The 20,226-nt window shown below is 35.1% G+C and overlaps 1 protein-coding gene across 1 annotated transcript in view; it reads left to right on the forward strand.

Moving 5' to 3' along the window:
* The window catches only part of carmil3 (capping protein regulator and myosin 1 linker 3), a 131,992-nt gene that overhangs the window by 77,495 nt on the left and 34,271 nt on the right, over positions 1-20,226 (forward strand). The window contains exons 15-19 of the mRNA XM_056469324.1: positions 1,373-1,442; positions 6,751-6,832; positions 6,968-7,064; positions 18,035-18,089; positions 18,428-18,600. Of these exons, the coding sequence (XP_056325299.1) occupies positions 1,373-1,442; positions 6,751-6,832; positions 6,968-7,064; positions 18,035-18,089; positions 18,428-18,600 (477 nt within the window). The remainder of the gene's footprint in view (positions 1-1,372; positions 1,443-6,750; positions 6,833-6,967; positions 7,065-18,034; positions 18,090-18,427; positions 18,601-20,226) is intronic.

The following is a 20,226-nucleotide window of genomic DNA, read 5'->3' on the forward strand; positions in this document are numbered from 1 at the left end:
GTTTACTGTGGTGTTTATGTATTTAAAATTGTTTTACTGTATGGCTGTTACCTTGGCCAGGTCTCTCGTGTAAAAGATATTTTAAATCTCAATGAGACTTCCTGGTTAAATAATGGTCAAATAAAATAAAAATATGTTTTACATAAAATGGTTAACATTTTTAAGTGTTATTAAAAAAAAATACAAATAAAAGTCAAGTTTGACTCCCATTTAAAAAAATAAAAGACTATGATTTCTGTTGTCTATGCATTGAGATTTATATGAATTTAAAGTAGTATTAAAACAGGCTCAGTAATTAAGTACTTTATGAGTAATTAAGTTACTTTTCAGACAAAGTAATTAAAAAAATAATTCAAATACAATTTAATGCAGCCTGATCTCATGAGGAAACGTAACTATTTTATGTTTTTTAAAAGAAGGCGTGGCACCAAACCCCGCCCCTAAACCCAACTGTCATTGAGATAAGCAAATTGTATCAAATTGTACGAATGAGATCATATGAATTCATACGAATTTGCCACAAAATCAAAAAGTTAAGAATTGCTGTTATTTAATCATTGTTTAATAATTAGTCATTAGTAGGTCCACACAGAATCTGTGCATTTAGAAATTTCCACAGATTTTTAGCCCATCATTGAGTCTATTTATTTACTTGTGTAAATTTGTATTTATTCAGTTTTTAAATCAATTTCAGTAATTGTATTGACTAATATGAAAATGTTCTTATGATTTATTTGCAATACTGTTTGTAAAGTAATATTTTCAGTTTTTTGTAGATATATAAGAGACTTGATTTTTTAACCAAATAAGTGGATCTAATTGGACTTGCATTGTAAACATTAAATAAAAGTTCAAAACATATTAGTTTTATTAGTTATTAGTTATATTAGTTACATAATTAGTTGGTGTAAATAAAATAGCTAAATTGTCAGTAGTGTATGTGTGTGAGTGTATGGGTGTTTCCCAGTGATGGGTTGCAGCTGGAAGGGCATCCACTGCATAAAACATATGTTGGATAAGTTGGCGGTGCATTCCGCTGTTGCAACCCCTGAATAATAAAGGCTGCGCAGAAATAGCAATAAATGTCTGCAGATTCTGTCTGGCCCTAGTCATTAGTAATTATTTCCTTTTTTTAAAGTAACTTTCCCAACACTCCACAGCAGTAATAATAACAACAACACAGAGAAACAATTTTAGTGAATTCCGTTTCTGAACATAAAACACTGACAGCCAACCAGTATCCGCAGCTTTAAGGAGACATTAGAACTACAGCACGCACTTATTGTATAATCAACACAATAGAAGATATATTGAAGAGTGTTTGCCAACAAACAGCAGACATCTGACCATTTGTTCTCTGTCACTTCCACAGGGCTCTGTTCCTCGGACTTTCATCCAATCCTCACATCACTGACCTACACCTGGACATCAGCGGCTGTGAGGTAGCCTCTTATGCCCCTGTATCTTTAGCTCTTTAAATGCCTTTTCTTCTCTCTGTTGGCTATAGTTTGTGGTCACTCTAAATATTTAGTCACACAGAAAACCTTTCAATGGTTCTCTTGAGAGTCCAGTGTAGGTTTGGTTCTGTGCTGCCTGCATTGCCTTATTTTATATTTGACCTTATGAAATTGTTCTATTTTTCATCTGGTTTTAAGGCAAGACACTACAGGTGAAAAGAGTAATACTTCACCCGTTTGCTGATTACATTAAAGGGGTGGTCCACTACGATATCATATTTTAAACTTTAGTTGATGTGTAATGTAGATGTGTGAACATAACAACATCTCTGATTGTAATACGCTTAAAGTTCAATGCAAAGGGAGACATTAGCTTTTACAGAGTTAGCTTAGCAAAGCCTACAGCAAATGAAGTTTGGGGACTACAAAAAAATACATCCGGGTTGGTGAGATCATAAACGATTCAGGTTTTGCGTATTCACCATGCACATACACCCTGCGCAGCAAAGGGGCGTGGCCAGATGCGCTGTAATATTAGCAGAGAAAGCTATTAGCTGATAGCTGATTAGCTGTATAGAATTAAAGTAAGATATATGACAAATAACATGATTTTTCCTACAAATGTAGCATGAGCACACATTGCTTTGCATCCTATAAACACAACCAAGCCTTAAAATTACACTCTGGACCACCTCTTCAACAATTGTATTTTAAGACTTCTAAAACATTGTTTTTTAAAATGTTATCTTTAGATATTAAAATCAGATATTAACTTAATGTTTACTAATTTACATACATTTCCAGCACAGAAACCTGAACATTGGAGATTAGAGTTTTGTTTTAGGTGCTGCTGAAATGCAGATTTGAGGAAACAGCCTTTGAAATGTGGATTGTAATTGAAACATAGGACCCATTTACACTGCCAGTTAAATGTGACCCAATTCCGATTTTTTGACACAGATCAGATCTGTTCTATGACCATGTAAACACAAAAAAAATACATGCATTCGGATATTCAGAGAATGGTTTCAGGCCTCCTTTATATGTGGAAATAAATCAGATATAAATTTAGATACAGTATGTGACAATGTGACTACCATGACCGGCACATCGGATTTATTGAGGCATTCAGTTTTGTACGTCATTAAACTTGCGACAAGAGCGTCTGTGGAGACGCTGACACCGTAAACAACAACAACAGAGGAAACATGGAGCAGGAAAGTGGTCAGTCGCCACAATTTTCTCCAACCAGACCCGTGCTATCTCTCATACCCGCAAATTCCTCTGAATGGTGGAGGACACCATATAAAACATAGGTGCATGCTGCGATGACGGCCCTTTCCCACCTCTTCCACCTCAAAATCATTTTAAAGTTGGGTGAACTTCGCATTTCGCAGAGCTAAAAGCAGAACCATTTCTTCCATCGTGGCTAGTGTGGCGCAGATGCGAGAACCCACCTTTGCGCATGCGTCACGTCGTTAATTGCATGCCTAGTGTAAACAAATGATTGAGATGTGGGTCACAATTCATAGAATGTGTAAATGGACAGGCAAAAAAATTAGATATAGGCAACAAGTCGGAATTGGGCATCAAGACCTGACAGTGTAAACGGGGCCATACAGACATAAAATGAGTATGCCATAAAAGAAACACTTAAAAATGTTTTTGAATGTTTACTTCACACTTGACTGAAAAAAACACTTAATGAAAAGCCCAACAGTGTTTTTATTTGTAGTTTCTGACTTTAAAAGCTCAGCTATGCAAATACTTTTGATTTAAAGATTATTAATATTACATGAAGAACTATATATAGAAGAGACCAGGGTTTGTTGTCCCAGGGGATTTTCAGTACAGTATCCTAGTAACTACAGTATAAGGTTTTAGTCCATTTACTGCATTACCCAGGATACAAGTCTCTTTTATTAATGATCTGAATCACGCTGTGTTATTCCAATGTATTCAGCTTTTATAATTAACGTCAATTAATAAAATAATATGTATAGCACAATTCCCTCAAGCTGTTAGTTTCACGTACATGAATTTGTTTAAGCTTGACATTTAGAATAATTATTATTTATATGGAGTGGCACTAGAATTTTTGCTTGTTTTATATTATTTTTCATTGCTTTTTCTGTTCTCAATACTGTTAAAGGAGTTTTAAGGCAACTGAAAAAACATTTAAACATGTTAGTTTATTTAGAGCAGGGGTGCCCAAACTTTTTCTTATGAAGGGTCAAAAACTTGACTGTGGGCGGAAAGTAAATATACCAAACTCTATTGCATAAAAATTTCCTAATTTATTTCCTATCATTTAAAAATAACTACAAAACATTGCTCTAAATTATATTAACTCATTCATTCATTCATTTATTCATTTATTTTCTTTTCGGCTTTGTCCCTTTATTAATCTGGGGTTGCAACAGCTGAATTAACCACCTTATATTAACTAATGCAGTATATTTAAAAATATATGTAATCAAACTTGGGTATGGTCCAGGCAATTGAACCTAATGTGAAAGCACCCTAATACTCAATTGGACCATCAAAATTATGTGTTACCAATAACTTTCAAATATTCCAAAACTGTAAATATGTCCAATTTACACCATAAAATGGAAAATAGATAAGTAAGTCTGGATGTATTGAATTATTGTTGAAAATGCTGTGGATGTTTATATATTTACCCAGAATGTACAGTACTTCACAGTACATGTTCCTTCTCAGAAATTGACCTTTAAAAAATAAAACCTTGAGGAATTTCCTAGAGTATAAAGTGACAACTTGGTCAGATCTTGAAATGTTTAAATGTATTCCAAGAGCGATTTGAAGTTCTGGTCAATATAAAAAATGCATTCAGTGTACATTATTTATTTGTCTATTGTAAAGTTCTGGCAGCAGTATACTTTTGCTTAACTCTCTGTTCGAGATGTGAAATCCCAAGTATAGACTCAATATAGTCAGATGTGCATGATCCACCTAAGACATTCTTTTTACTATATAAATAACTTTTACAATTATCAGTCATTAGTATATTGGTATTATGTCTTCTAACTCTTTATTTGGGAACACTTTCAAGTAAGGTTTCATTAGTTAATGATAAAAGAACATGAACAAAGAACAACATATTTATACAGTATTTATTCATCTTTTTTGATGTTAATTAATAAAAATCAGTCATTTATTGTTAGTCCTTATTAACCACACTGCATTAACTAATGTTAATTAGCACAATTTGGATATTAATAATGCAGAAAATGTTAAAATTCGAATTATTTTTGAATAATGAATGTTGCGCAAGTATTGTTAATTTTTAATTGATATTAATAAATGTTTTAACTAATGTAACTTTATTTTAAATTGTGACCCTTTATTTTAATGGTTTCTAATCCTACATTGTACTCTAAGTAACTTTAAAACAATATAGAACTTTTGTAGCTTAGTTCAACCTATCTTGTTAAATGTTACGTCACACAAAGCAGCTTCCGGGTCCAAGCGCTCTATCAAACTGTATGGGGAGACTCAATAAATGATAATAATAAACGTTTACAAAGCGATGCAATTCTTTCAAAAATCCCAATCACAATATATATATGTATATGTCCATGCCTAATATCCGACGGCCAGAAAGTAATCCATTTTTTAAAAATTGTTAAAATATTGGTGTCTGTGATGCAGCAAGTCTGGAGACTGTTATGTGTACACCGTATTTTTAGCTAAAATTCAATTTAATGTTTGTTATACCTAAAAAGTGGTCATAAATGAATAATTTCTCAATTCAAATGTCTAGCGGCTTGAACCCGCAAAGAGAATTTCATGTGTCACGACTTAACAAGCGGATTCGACAAAACCTAGCCTACAGTAGTCTGGTAATGCTCTACAAATACTAAAATGAGAGTATTGCTGGTGACATGTTGCAAAGATTATAACTTATAGTCAACTAAAGTGTAACTTTATGAGGTAAAAGTAAGCTTTATTTTGATGGTCCGTTTGTTGAATTTAAGTTACATTGCATCTACATGCCAACTAATTCTCATCAGATTATAACTAGACTGTTAGCTTGGGGTTAGGGCTAGTGTGTTGACGTGCAAAGTTTCTTATAGTCAGTTAAATGTCTGTTGAAGGAGCAGTATCAACAGATATTAAATAGACAGTTGACTCATACTCAACCATTAAAATAAAGTGTTACCAAGACCTCTACTAAAATATAAATCTAAGACTGTGAATTTGTCTAGTATGCGCTTTGCAAAATGTAAATAGTAAAAATGATAATTTTGTAATTTAGTCATTCTAGCCTTTTTTTATTCTTGGCAAAAGCATTTTACCCATAATAAATGAAATAAGTAAAGAAAAGTCTACACACTCTCAAACATCAAAAATCAAAACGATATAAGCAAGAGGTAAAAAATTGACAATTAGCTTAGCATTGACAGTGGTCAACATGTGACTGAAACGTTTGCGTTTGCTTTTTACTTCAGTCAGTTGCTTGGCACTTTCTCTTGCTTATGTGTTTTTGATTGTGCGGCTTTTCAGTTATTTTATTTTTGGGGATTTGTTTTATAACACTTTAGTTTAGGTCACAATTCATGCTATTAAAAACTGGATTATTACCTGCCAATTATTAATATATTAACTGTTCAGAAGTAGTTATAAAGTATGATCTTATTATGCATCCCTAAGCCTACCAAATACCTAAACCCAACTACTACAGTACCCTACTAAGTATAAATAAAAGCTAATAAGTAGTTCATAAAGCTAGTAGTGTTAGTTAATGGTTTGTTAATACCATGAATTGTGACCTAAATTAAAGTGTTACAAATAATTTGGTTGGCGCAGATGAGTTTTGAAGGCACTGTAAGTCTTTGGTTGTTGTTTCTTTTATCCGTTATAAATGTACAACACTTTGTTACTTTGTAAACAAAAGCCTTGACGAATATCATTTAGTAAGGAAAATACAACCTGCTCTGGTCTTGAAATATCAAAATCAGCTCCAAACACTGACGTATTTATATCAAGTTATATCATAGTTATATAAAAAAAATGCATTACATTTATTTATTTGCCAGACGTGACTGTTTATTAAGGTGTGCTTTATCAATATGTGAGTTGCTTGGAAATCAAACCTATGACCTTGGTGTTGACAGGAGCATGCTCTTTCAGATGAGCTATTGTAAAAAAAAAAAAAAGAGTGTGTGCTTGTATAAATTATACATGTTAAAGGCTTTGAGTGTTGGCTCTTTCTATCTACCCTCTGCGCGCATCTCTTTTTCATTCTCTCCGTTTGTCTGTCTCTCAGCTCAGGTCTGCTGGAGCAGGGATAATACAGGACCTTTTCCCCAGAGTCTCCTGCATCAGCACACTGGACATCTCAGACAACGGTGAGACATCTAACTGCATAAATGAAAGGAGGCTTTTGTCTGCTCTCCACCGACCTTCAGCCTGTCTCTTTCCCCTCTGTTGCATTTGCTTTATTCCCCGTTGACTCTGCCTGTACATCTCTGTGTTGGTTTCAGGGCTGGATGGGGATCTGCTGTGTGTCATTCCTGCCTTCTCCAGACACCCGTCCCTCAAACATCTGCTCCTGGGCAAGAACTTTAACATCAAGGGCAGGTACTTGTTCCTAGACTGAAAAAGATACGTACTGTATCAGACAATAGAGATAAATGCATACATATTTGTTTGGTAGATGCATGCCTTCAGAGTAACTTACAAATAGGCATTTATTCTGCCTGAAGGAGTTTCCAGATAACTGCATTGATCAATGGTTCAGTATACTGTGGCAGGCTGTCGCTGTGTAAAAACCTTCAGAATATAGATATGAATAAAACTTTAATGATTGGCTTATGTAAATGCTGCTGAAGTGCAAGAGGAATAACTAATTTTGATTTAAACTTAATTTTTAATTTTCTTACACAGAAGTTTATGAAAATATTGGTTAAAAGAAACACTGTAAAGTTTATTTTTGCCATTTCCCCACAACCACTAGACTAAGAAAACCAACACAGGCTCATTGGAAACATGTGCTTCAGCCTTTTTTTTGTGAAAATGCAAAAACATACTTCAACAATGTGACGTCAACAACTTCTGTTCTTTTTCACACTAATGATATTAACAGGAACATATTATTGACAAATAAAGGATTATCTTTGTGCAGTTTTTTGCACAATACTAAGTAAATACCAAACAACTTAATGGTGTTTATGATTTGTCATCAAATGCTTTTGCCTCACCTGTATATCTTCATATGGACAACTTTTCCAGCGTGGTCAGCATGCTCAGTAGCTCACTTTGTACTTGAGTTCAATTCTAGTGAAGCACAGTTCCACAAAAGAGATAAATGTAATGCAAAATCAAGGTAAAACTATGTTGTCACAGTGTAGTCTTCTTTTACATTTGCTTTTGAAACCACTATTGGTTGGGTTTAAGAAGTAATTGTATCTGAAATTTTGTATAACAAAATTGTTGACAGTACTCTCTAGTGGATTTGTCATCTGAAACGTGCATCAAAATGGAGCCGGAGGAACTGTTTTTCCATTTTGCCAAAATGTAGGCTGATGCATGTATTTCGAATAAGCCAGGGTTGGAAAAAAAAAACTTAATGAAAAGCCCAAAAAGTCAACATTGACATGTAAAAAAGGTATGTGAAAAACACCCCTTAAAAGTTCATTAATACAAATATCAGCACTGTGAATCGGATTATTAATAACATTACATGTAAAAATATACACTCACCGGCCACTTTATTAGGTACAACTTACTAATTCCGGGTTGGACGCCATTTTGCCTTCAGAACTGCCTTCATCCTTTGTGGCATAGATTCAACAAGGTACTGGAAATATTTCTCAGAGATTTTGGTCCATATTGACATGATAGCATCATGCAGTTGCTGCAGATTTGACAGCTGCACATCCATGATGTGAATCTTCCGTTCCACCACATCCCAAAGGTGCTCTATTGGATTGACATCTGGTGACGGTGGAGGCCATTTGAGTACAGGGAATGACATGGTGCGTTATTTGGCTGGAAGTAGCCATCAGAAAATAGGTACACTGTGTTCAGGGATGGACATGGTCTGCAACAATACTTAGGTAGGTTGGGGTGTTGACACGATGCTCTATTGGTACTAATGGGCCCAAAGTGTGCCAAGAAAATATCCCCCACACCATTATGCCACCACCACCAGCATGAACTGGTGATACAAGGCAGGATGGATCCATGCTTTCATGTTGTTGACGCCAAATTCTGACCCTAAAATCCGAATGTCGCAGCAGAAATTGAGACTCATCAGACCAGGCAACGTTTTTCCAATATTCTATTGTCCAATTTTGGTAAGTCTATGCAAATTTTAGCCTCAGTTTCCTGTTCTTAGCTGACAGGAGTGGCACGCGGTTTGGTCTTCGGCTGCTGTAGCCCATCCGCCTCAAGGTTGTGTGTTCAGAGATGGTATTCTGCATACCTTGGTAATAACAAATGGTTATTTGAGTTACTGTTGCCTTTCTATCAGCTCTAACCAGTCTGGGCATTCTCTGACTTCTGGCTCTAATATCCATGTCACGTTCAAAGTCACTTAAATCACATTTCTTCCCCATTCTAATGCTTGGTTTGAAGTGCAGCAGATCGTCTCAACCATGTCTACATGCCTAAGTGCATTGAGTTGCTGCCATGTGATTGGCTGATTAGAAATTTGCATTAACAAGCAAGTGGATAAGTGTATTTAATAAAGTGGCCGGTGAGTGTATATAGGGGAGACCAGTGCTTCTTATCTAAGGCTATATTCTCTTTAAATATCCTTTACAGTAAATGTAAAATTTATCTATTTATTCATGTTTCTAGGCTGAGAGAGAGAGAAACTTAGAGAAATACTCTACAGTTATGTATAGATTGGTAGAAGTATGCGTACAAAGTAACATACAAATAGGCAGTTTTACTGACTGAAGCGGCATAAAGCAGTGCTTTACTCAAAGGTTCAGTACAGCTGAAACTCTATAGCATCTGTGGCATCCTGTCGATTACCAAAAAAACCCCCCTAAAAATGTGTTTTCAGCTGTGTACCTACAATGGAAGCCTGGCAGGCAAGTGGGGAATGTGAAACTCATATTTTTGTCAAATGAATCCTACAGTAAGAAATGTTATTTGAGCTTTCTAAATGGTCTAAATTGTCATTTTGAAAAGGGACAAGAGTTTTCTGAGTGGGTGGAAATAGATTTTTAACTGTATAAACCTTTCAAGATAGTCCTGCAATGAACTCAGAGGTTATTAATCGGCAGTTTGTGTTGCTGTTGAGCATCATCAGTCAGCATAATTACAACATCATTTTAGAAAAATCATATTTAATAGACAAATTCCAGGTGAAGAACGACATGATCCATAATCTTGAGTAGAAATCTGAGAAATGCAGCTAATAAATCAAGACAAAAGAGTCCACAGCCGCCCACTACCATGAAACATTGCATAGCCTGTATGATGAGTGTACACTTTCAAGGTTTTTATGCGTATACATGTCTTGTGATATTTTATATACAGTACATATAATAGTTAGTTATGCAGTGAATGCTTAAATGCAAGCCTCATCTTTGGGTGTCACCCACTTTCCTCCTCCTAGTTCATTTTTCCTACAACTTTCTTAGTATTCATTCATTCATTCATTCGTTTTCTATTCGGCTTAGTCCCTTTATTAATCTGGCGGAATGAACCACCAACTTATCCAGCATATGTTTTACGCAGCGGATGCCCTTCCAGCCGCAACCCATCACTGGGAAACACCCATACACTCTCATTCATACACATACACTACGGACAATTTTAGCTTACCCGATTCACCTGTACAGCATGTCTTTGGACTTGTGGGGGAAACCGGAGCACCCGGTGGAAACCCATGCAAACTCCACACAGAAATGCCAACTGAGACAGCTGAGGCTCGAACCAGCGACCTTCTTGCTGTGAGGCGACAGCACTACCTACTGCGCCACCGCGACGCCTTTCTTAGTATTCATCTGTTTATTGTAAAACATTATATTTGTAAAGTAAACATACAATTTTAAATTAGTATGGGCAGATTGGTGATATTTGATTTGATTTTAACCTCTAAAAACATCTAAACTCAATTTTACATGTAGATTGCTGTAGCAAAGTAATTTACTATGATTTACGAATGCTTTACGATATGTACCCTTTAAGCAAATTAATAAATAACTGTTGCTCAGTAATATCTATCAAAAATCCCTCACCATATATGGACATTCAAAATTTTAAGCTTTCAATTTATTTACAGTTAGTCATGATTGCTTTAGATTTAGACTACAATATTACGGTTTAAAAAAATGTCCTTAAAAGGTCCCACAGGGTGACATTAAATGTGTTTTAATCTTTTACTCCTCCAAAATAACATAGCGCAACATAACAGAAAAAAAATTGTGGTAAAATATGCATTCAGAAGTCTTAGACTATTAAAAAAATATATAGATGGTATTGATTAGTCAGTGGTGGTGAGATGATGACAGAAAGAACACAAGGCAACGCAGCTCATTTCCTCAGTCTCCAATGCACCACATAAACCAGCGCAAATTTCAAAACAGGCTAATTGGAAATATGTGCTTGAGCTCACATTTTGTGAAACCACAAAAACTCAATTAAACATGTTTGGCTCCCCTTTTCTACATTAAATGATCACTAAAGGGCAGTATGAGGTCAACAAGTTTTGTTCATTTTAACATTAATGATATTTACTGGGACAAATGATCGACCAACAAAAAATAATTTTAATGCAGTTAAAATCACTAGGAGGTCACTAGTTTGAGTCCCGACCGGGCCAGTTGGCATTTCTGTGTGAGTTTGCATGTTCTCCCCATGTTTGTGTGGGTTTCCTCTGGGTGCTTTGGTTTCCCCCACAGTCCAAAGACTTCCGCTATAGGTGAATTGAATAATCTAAAATGGCTGTAATGTATGCGTGTGCATGTGAGAGTGTTTCCCCCAGTACTGGGTTGCAACTGGAAGGGCATCCGCTGAGTAAAACTTTGGTTGGATAAGTTGGCGGTTCATTCCGTTGTGGCGACCTCTGATGAATAAAGGGACTAAGCCAAAGGAAAATGAATGAATAATGATGTAATGATGTTTCAATCATAATTACCACAGGCATAACACAGAATATCATCAGCAAAACCTGAAATTGCTTTTCTGCAGATATGTGCAATCAGATATGAGTGTCACTGCTGCTTAATGTTGGATCTGATGAATAGGCTGTCAGGGATCGAAATATTGATTTTAAAATATTGGGCAAATGCTGAATGTACTGAAGAAATGTGTTCTGGTGATGACAGGGATTGTAAAATCATCTGCTCAAACAAAAATGAGCTCTTCCAAAATGCGAAACCTAACAAAATATGCTTTATTTGTTACTTGTTATTAAAGTATGAAGAGAGATTTATGCTACAGCTGCAGTTAACTCTACTGAGATTTCTCATTATAGACCAATAGCCCTAACTGAATGAATGAAAGTTTTTGAAAGATTGGTTTTGAATTATATTAAGCAGCTGTTGAGTGCTTTTGATGACAGACTGCAGTTTGCAAATCTTTAAGTCATCTGGAAACATCAGGTAATACTGTTAGGATCACATTTTTTGATTTTTCAAGTGCATTCAACACTATTCAGTCTACTAAAATTAGAAAATGCAGGTTTACAAAAAAAGATAATACATGAATCAGTACAGAATAGCCAGGGAAATGCTTGGCAAGGCAGATGAACTGGAAATGCAGGTTTTCAAAAAAAGTATGGTAAGTTGGTTAACTGACTATATCACAAATAGACCATGTTAGGATGCAAAGCTGTGTGTCACAAGTTATAATGAGTAGCACTGGTTTGAGCTCCATATTTATTTACATTATATACGTCAGATTTTCAATACAACTCCAAACCAAAAATTGTCATCTACAGAAGTTTTCTTATGACTCTGCAATTGTCAGTTATATAAAGGATCATGATGGGAGTCAGTTGCTTTTAAAATGTTTTGCTGACTGGTGTGAAACAAATTGTATTGGATTAAATACTTATAAGACCAAAGAAATGATTGTCGGTTTTAGCAGACCTTCACAACAAGCGCTGCCAGTGATTATACAAGAGTCTGCATCTGAGATTGTTTCATTATATAGGTACCTGGGTGTATATCTGAATAACAAGCTCGATTGGTCATTTATTAAGACGACTGAGGTCCTTTGGTGTGTGTCAGACACTGTTAAAGACTTTTTATGATTCTGTGGTGTCTTCTGTGATCCTGTATGCTGTAAGCTGCTGGGGAGTGGGACTGTTGGAGAAGGAGAAAAACAAATTAAATAAGCTTACAAAAAGGGCCGGTTCTGTTTTTGGGTGTGTACTACCCACTATAGAAGTGATTGCACATTGTCGAATGATGGACAGATTTGTCAGTATTGATGAATCATGATAATCGTCTCCTTTTTTATATGGTCCAAGCGTGTGCAAGCTCTTTTAGTGTAATATTAATTCAACCCCAGTGTTACAGAGAAAGATACAGGAAGTCATTTTTACCAACAGTGATCACATTGTATAATCAAAGTCATACTAGATGAATTATGCTGAATTGTAATAGTTATGGACAAGTGGCTACTCATTGTTTGAAACTAAGGTGTGCTGTATGAATGTAATGTTAGTATTGTTTTTTATATATGTAGTTTATTTTATATATCTTTAGTATGGAGAGTTCTGCTGTGACATGTGAATTTCCCTTTGGGATTAATAAAGTCTAGCAAACAAACAAATAAATAAATAGGTGTGGGTCACTAAGGACCCAAACATGTAATAATGATTGGTGAAACATTCATTTATATAAGGGTTAAATATATTGACATGTTTTTTTTGTTTTGTTTTTTTAATGTATTGGAAAAAATACACTACGATCTAAAAGGTCTTCATTTTTCTACATTTTTGCAGCTGACCTTATTGCATATGCCTTGTTTAGGAGTTTCCTTTTCAGATGCCAACGTTTTGTGAGAAGTTTATTTAAATTAGACACTGTAATGAAGATGAGGCTAATTCTGTATTAGGAACCATGTGCAGATTTTTTTTTAAAAAGAGTTCAACAAATCCAAAACATTAGTTAAAAATCTGAGTCAAGGAAACAGGCAAGGAAGTCAAAACACATAAAGCAGTCCAACTGGCAAACAGACAAAAGGGTAATCCAAAAGGCAATAGTCCAAAAAACAGGCAGAAAGATACATGAGGCAGTACAAAATAGCCAGGGAAATGCTTGGTATAGCAGATGAACTGGAAATACTTTGTAAAGTTCTGTTTGGCATGGTCGGGTAATATGGGAAAAGTCAAGATGGGATACAGCTGCGGATATTCAATATAGCATAGTTTTTGACAGTAGTATTTTGATATTACTGTGAGGGATAGGTTTATAGTTGGGGTAGGGGTACTGTAGATGCTAATAAAATACAATTAATGGGTTGTTTAATAAATAATAATAATAATTCTTGTTAACTTCCAGCCACAGCTGTATCCATACTAAAAACCACTGGTAATATCAAACCAAAAAGTAAGTTACCATAGAGGAAGAAGAGGGAGTGGTGACGGCCAGTATTCAGGCGAGGGCTCCCTCTGCTGGCATGGTGTTACAGGTTTATTTGGTGTTCTGCAAAAAACTGCAGTAAAATTATTTTTTGTTTGTCGATCATTTGTCCCAGTAAATATCATTAATGTTAAAAGGAACAAAACTTGTTGACCTCATACTGCCCTTTAGTGATCATTTAATGTAGAAAAGGGGAGCCAAACATGTTTAATTGAGTTTTTGTGGTTTCACAAAATGTGAGCTCAAGCACATATTTCCAATTAGCCTGTTTGCATTGGAGACTGAGGAAATGAGCTGGGTTGCCTTGTGTTCTTTCTGTCATCCTCTCACCACCACTGACTAATCAATACCATCTATATATTTTTTTAATAGTCTAAGACTTCTGAATGCATATTTTACCACAATTTTCTGTTATGTTGCGCTATGTTATTTTGGAGGAGTAATAGATTAAAACACATTTAATGTCAACCTCCAACCTGTGGGACCTTTTGAGGTTACATTTTTTTTAAACCGTAATATTGTAGTCTAAACCTAAAGCAATCATGACTAACTGTAAATAAATTAAAAGTTGACATTTTTGACAGTTATTTATTAATTTGCTTAAAGGGTACATATCATAAAGCATTCATAAATCATAGTAAATTACTTTGCTACAGCAATCTACATGTAAAATTGAGTTTAGATGTTTTTAGAGGTTAAAATCAAATCAAATATCACCAATCTGCTCATACTAATTTTAAATTGTATGTTTACTTTACAAATATTGTCAAAAGTATGAAAAAGTTCATATTCCTTAAAAACATAGTGGGGGCGCCCTTGTGTGGTCATCAATGTAAACTAAATATCTGGTGGTAATGTTTGGAACTGCAGCCAAACAAAATCGTACTGAAAGATTTTTTTGAGATATCAACTTCAAATTTGGAATATATTTTGTTCTGATATTTAGCTTTGTTTTTCCGTCAATTTTAGGCTAGAACATGTTTTGCAAAATACAAATTTTATGTATGAAATTAACGTATACACTTTTCATCAAGATAAAGACACACAACTTGTTTTATTCAACTTTTTTTCACTTCATGTTCTAAAAGTTGGAGCGACAGTTAAGAGGTTAAAACCTCCCAAAAGCAATCAGTTTCAAACATTAAACCCAAATCTGACTTCAACTTTCAACAGATAGCATTAAGCAATTCATTCACCTTGTTCAGTGTTTAATTTTCAAACACCTGATTATTCTGCCTGCTTCCCTGTCAGGCTGCAATTGTAAATGCATTACTGCAAGTGTCGTGTTTGTTTTCACAGACTGAGGGATTAATCGAAATGATGTTTTGTGATTATCAACAGCATGACATACAGTAGATGTTGATAGAGCTTACGCACAGTCCACAGATTAACAGATACAACAGATATCCACTCTGAGACAGGCAGATGAGGTAAGCAGATTAGAAAAGGCTGTGAAACCGTCTGCAATCACACACCGAATGTAGTAGAAGGCTCTCAGGGAGGCAGAGGAGGTTTAGGGGGAGGTGTGTGAAGTGTCATTAATCTTGGAGTTGATTGAGTTTATAGATGTGTGTGTATATAGGCCAAAGTATATTTATATTTTTTCAACCATACTCTAGTCATTTTAAACCACAGTTGAACACATAGCCTTTCAAAATGTACTTGATATGTTTTCTCTCAAAAAGCATTGAGAATGTACTACACTTAATCAAAATTGTTGTGGATATAATTTGGTCCACATTAATACTTCTAAAAAGGCATCTGCTAGTTATGTCGTCTTGGTCAGTGTTTTTTTTTCTTTTTTCAACTGTGAAATTGGTTCAATTTAGACACCAATTAAAAGTATAGTTCACCAAAAAATGAAAATACTGTCATCATTTACTCATTCTTCACTTGTTCCGAAACTGTCTAAGTTTCTTTCTTTTGATGAACACATAACAAGACATATTTGTTGGAAAAACAGCCATTGACTTCAGTAGATTCTTGTTGTTGTTGTTTTTCCTACTATAGATGTCAATGGCTCTCTTTTCTTCAAAATCTTCAGAATATGTTGTTTTGTGTTGAAGAAATAAGAAATTCATACACTGTAAAACATTTTATGACAGAACGTAAAGAAAACAAATATGTTTATGTTGCTTTAACTTATTTTAATAAGTTAATCAGGTTTCAACTAAATTTTTTAAGGTATACAAGGTTTGACTTAATATTTTAGTCAGTTTGATTAATGTACGTTGAGATGACTAGAAAAGTTTTAAGGCAGCAATAATAACAATAACTATAACAGCGCTTAAGTCTGAAGAAATTGAGGAAAATTTTATTTTTTTGGTGAACTGATACTTTAGGTAGTGCATAAATAATTCAAAATGCATGTGCAAGATGTGCACATTCTGTACGCACACAGATTTTCATCTATATGGATTATTTGTCTAACAGTTTACGGTCACACTTTATTTTGATGGTCTATTTGTTGAATTTAAGTTACATTGCATCTACATGCCAACTAATTCTCATTAGTATACTAGTATATAGTATACTATATATAGTATATATTAGTATATAGTATATTATAAGTATACTGTTAGGTTGGGGTTAGGGTTGGGGTTATTGTTAGGGTTGGTGTAAGTTGACATGTACTTGCAAAGTTTTTTATTGTCAGTTAAATGTCTGTCGAAGGAGCAGTATGAACAGATACTGTATTAAGCAGACAGTCTACTAATACTTAAATGGACCATTAAAATAAAGCGTTACCCAATTTACAAATGGAGATTTCCCAAAATCCAACCAAAATACACAGTAGAGGAAATAAGCATTGAACACATCACTATTTTACTCCAAAAACATAAATCTAATGGTGCTGTTGACTTGAAATTTTCACCGGATGTTGATAACCAAAGAAATCTATATATAAAATGTTACACGTAGCTCAAAGATGTAACTTTATGGGAGACGACAAGGCAAAATAAAGTTAAAAAGAATATTTATTTTAACACAATTGAAAATAACAATCAAAACATTAGAATTAGTATGTTTAATCAGTGTGAAAAGCAAATAAATGGATGCGGTAAGTGTTGTCAGCGCTAGTGTATAAATGCACAACATTTATTCAGAAACAAAACATTTATTCATTATCTTTTCAGCTTAGTCCCTTTATTAATCTGGGGTCGCCACAGCGGAGTGAACCGCCAATGTATCCAGCATATGTTTTACGTAGCGGATGCCCTTCCAGCTGCAACTCATCACTGGGAAACATCCATACACACATTCACATGTAAACACTACATACAATTTTAGCTTACCCAATTCACCTGTACCACATGTCTTTGGACTTGTGCGGGAAACCGGAGCAAACACATACGGGGAGAACATGCAAACTCTACACAGAAATGCCAGCTGACCCAGCCAATGCTTGAATCATTGACCTTCTTGTTTTGAGGCAACAGCGCTACCCATTGCACCACTGCGTTGCCCAAAACAAAACATAAAGCCCAAATTGGAGCGCAGCTCTGGCCAACTGCCCAAACAGTGAACGAACAGCGCCCTCAACAAACTCTCACTGAGTTTAAATAGGGGTGCTGACCAGCATCAGGTGCGCTGAAGGCACACCCCCAACCTAGAACAGACAAAACACACAAAAACAAACCAAAACAACGTAAAAACTAAATTAATTAACAAATGAAGTTGTGTGTAATTAAATGAAATTACACAGGGAAAAAGAATTGAACCCATGAAGAAAGGGAGATGTAAAATGGCAGTGAAAGCCCAGACAGCAGCTGAAACCTCTCAGTAGTTCTTCAGCAACCCTCTGCCCTTCCTCAGTGTAAATTAATATCAGCTGCTTCAGTCCAACATCATTAACAGGATGATGAAGATGAAACCAGGGTGGACATTTTCAGCAGGACATCTATTTTTAAATGTGCTAGCTGCAGAAAAAAAGGTGGATACAAATCAAAAACTGAATAATACTTTAGACTCAAACCCTGTTATTTTTTCTGTTTGCAGGGTTTTAGATGAAGTCCTGCAGAAACTGGTGCATCTTGTCCAGGAAGAAGAGTGTGTAAGTGTTTCACAGGCACACACACACATGGACATAACACTTCCTATTTCCTGTACTCACATTACACCCTTTCTGTGTTCAAACACACACACACGCATAGAGTACAAAGGCTTTCAACAGTCTGCTGTGTGTATTACAGCACTAGTGATTCATCCATCCTTCCTTCACCCTCTCTCTCTCCTTCTTTCTTTCTAATCTCTCTCCTTCAGGGCACGTAGTCCTCTCACTGCAGATATCGCCTTGCTTGATCAATTATTAAGCACTGTTTTTACAGATCACAGACATTGCAAACTCACTCTTACACACATGCACACACACGCTCTCTGGTTTTCTGGCAGGCCCTGCAGAGTTTGTCTCTGGCCGACTCCAGGCTACGTTCGAGGGGCACGGTGCTGGTAAACGCTCTAGGCAGCAATGCCTGTCTGAAAAAGGTGGATCTGAGTGGGAACGGACTTGATGACACAGGAGCGAGGATGCTCAGTAAAGCCCTTCAGATCAACACTACGCTCAGGTACAATTGCGAAGGAAGGACAGGGTTACTGCAGTACAGATTATACAGAGATTGTTTGGGATTCTGGTACTGTAGGTCCATGCAGCATCCCAGCTGTGCTAAAAGAAACATTATAATGCTGACAAAACACTTGTTGACCTCTGAAACCGACCATTCCACTGTGTCAAGGAGTTTTCTATGTTATTTTCCTTGAAAAGCTTTATGACACTGGAAATATACAGCCACCCTTTTTTAATGAAGGCTTTTATGTAATTTACTAATGGTTCATTTAAAAAATATTGCAATAAACATGTCCATTGACTTTTCAGTCATAAATATGGTTTTATAAATAGGTGTTTTTATAACTTTTCAGTCTATCAACCAATGTGAACTGATTTGACTGTTTATTTGTTTGTTTAAACAGTTTGTTTTATACATTTTTTCTTATTTAAGTTATTTATATTATATTATTTAAGTTATTTAAGTTAAAGAAAGAAACATTTATTTATTTATTTATTGCATTTACATTTATAAGATTATAGATTAAACCCTGTTATGGGTTTTTGAAATTTACCTTCCATACAGTGTGCAACACAGCTCTAAGTGAATGAAAACATCCAGCTGATTTTTATATCTGAAAGTGCACCTTCAGTGCTTTCCACAGGTTTGAAATATGCTTGCAGTGGTAGCCTGATTTAAAACACACCTTTTACCCATGGCACATGGTTACCTACATGTGACAAAAAAAAAGACTTTTTAAAAATTTTTATTTATTATACACTTTCTTTTTAATGGGTGGAGTTTTTTTTTTTTTTTAAACTGTTGAAATAAAAAAAAGAAATACAGTATTTGTTTTACTTTTATTCTATTCAGGAGCCATGTGCACCCACTGACAGGTAAAATGTGCTGCTGACATTTTGTAAAGTTTTGCCAAAGTAAAATAAATATGTAATATATCAACATCATCAAATTTAAAAATATATACAGTAAATGGGAAATAAATGACAAGGAATAAAAACATCTATGGAAAAAAATCTCTAAAAAGTATAGTAATTATAAGAATAAAAAGTGTAGATTATTTAAATAAGGCAAAATAGCTAATTAACCAGCAAGTTTAGATGTAATTTCATCCTCTCTGAGTAAATAGAAAAGTTAATCTGAGTCGTTTAGATCAAAGAATTAATCATATAATGTTTCTGTAGTATCTGCGGCTGTGCACGCGCTGTCAGCTGCGAAGCCAAGCAAAAGTAAATCAGGCTTAAATTAAAAATGACGACGAAGCAGAAAGCGAAACCAAAAGCTGAATCTTGGACATTTTAGGAGATTTAGAAACCCCGGATGGATGCATTTTTAAGTTCCAAAAAGGCACGCCTCTGTGGGTGTCTGCTGAGCATGTGAGACTGTCTGTTACCGTTCTTGCGCACACACAACGATAAGTAGGAAACGTGTAGGGCGAGAGGAGATTTTCCTCGAGTTAATCGATTGCAGATTTTTTTCTATTGGTCGGATACAAAAAAAGTGTAAAAGGATGATACTAAAAAATAATATTAATATACCAGCCGTTAATATACCTGGACGTCCTGCTTAAGTAAAGTCTATATGTGTTGGAAGCACTGACCTTGTGTAAAAATCTTGATTTATTTTCTT

This window comes from Danio aesculapii, chromosome 2, assembly GCF_903798145.1.
Source record: "Danio aesculapii chromosome 2, fDanAes4.1, whole genome shotgun sequence".
Lineage (NCBI taxonomy): Eukaryota > Metazoa > Chordata > Actinopteri > Cypriniformes > Danionidae > Danio > Danio aesculapii.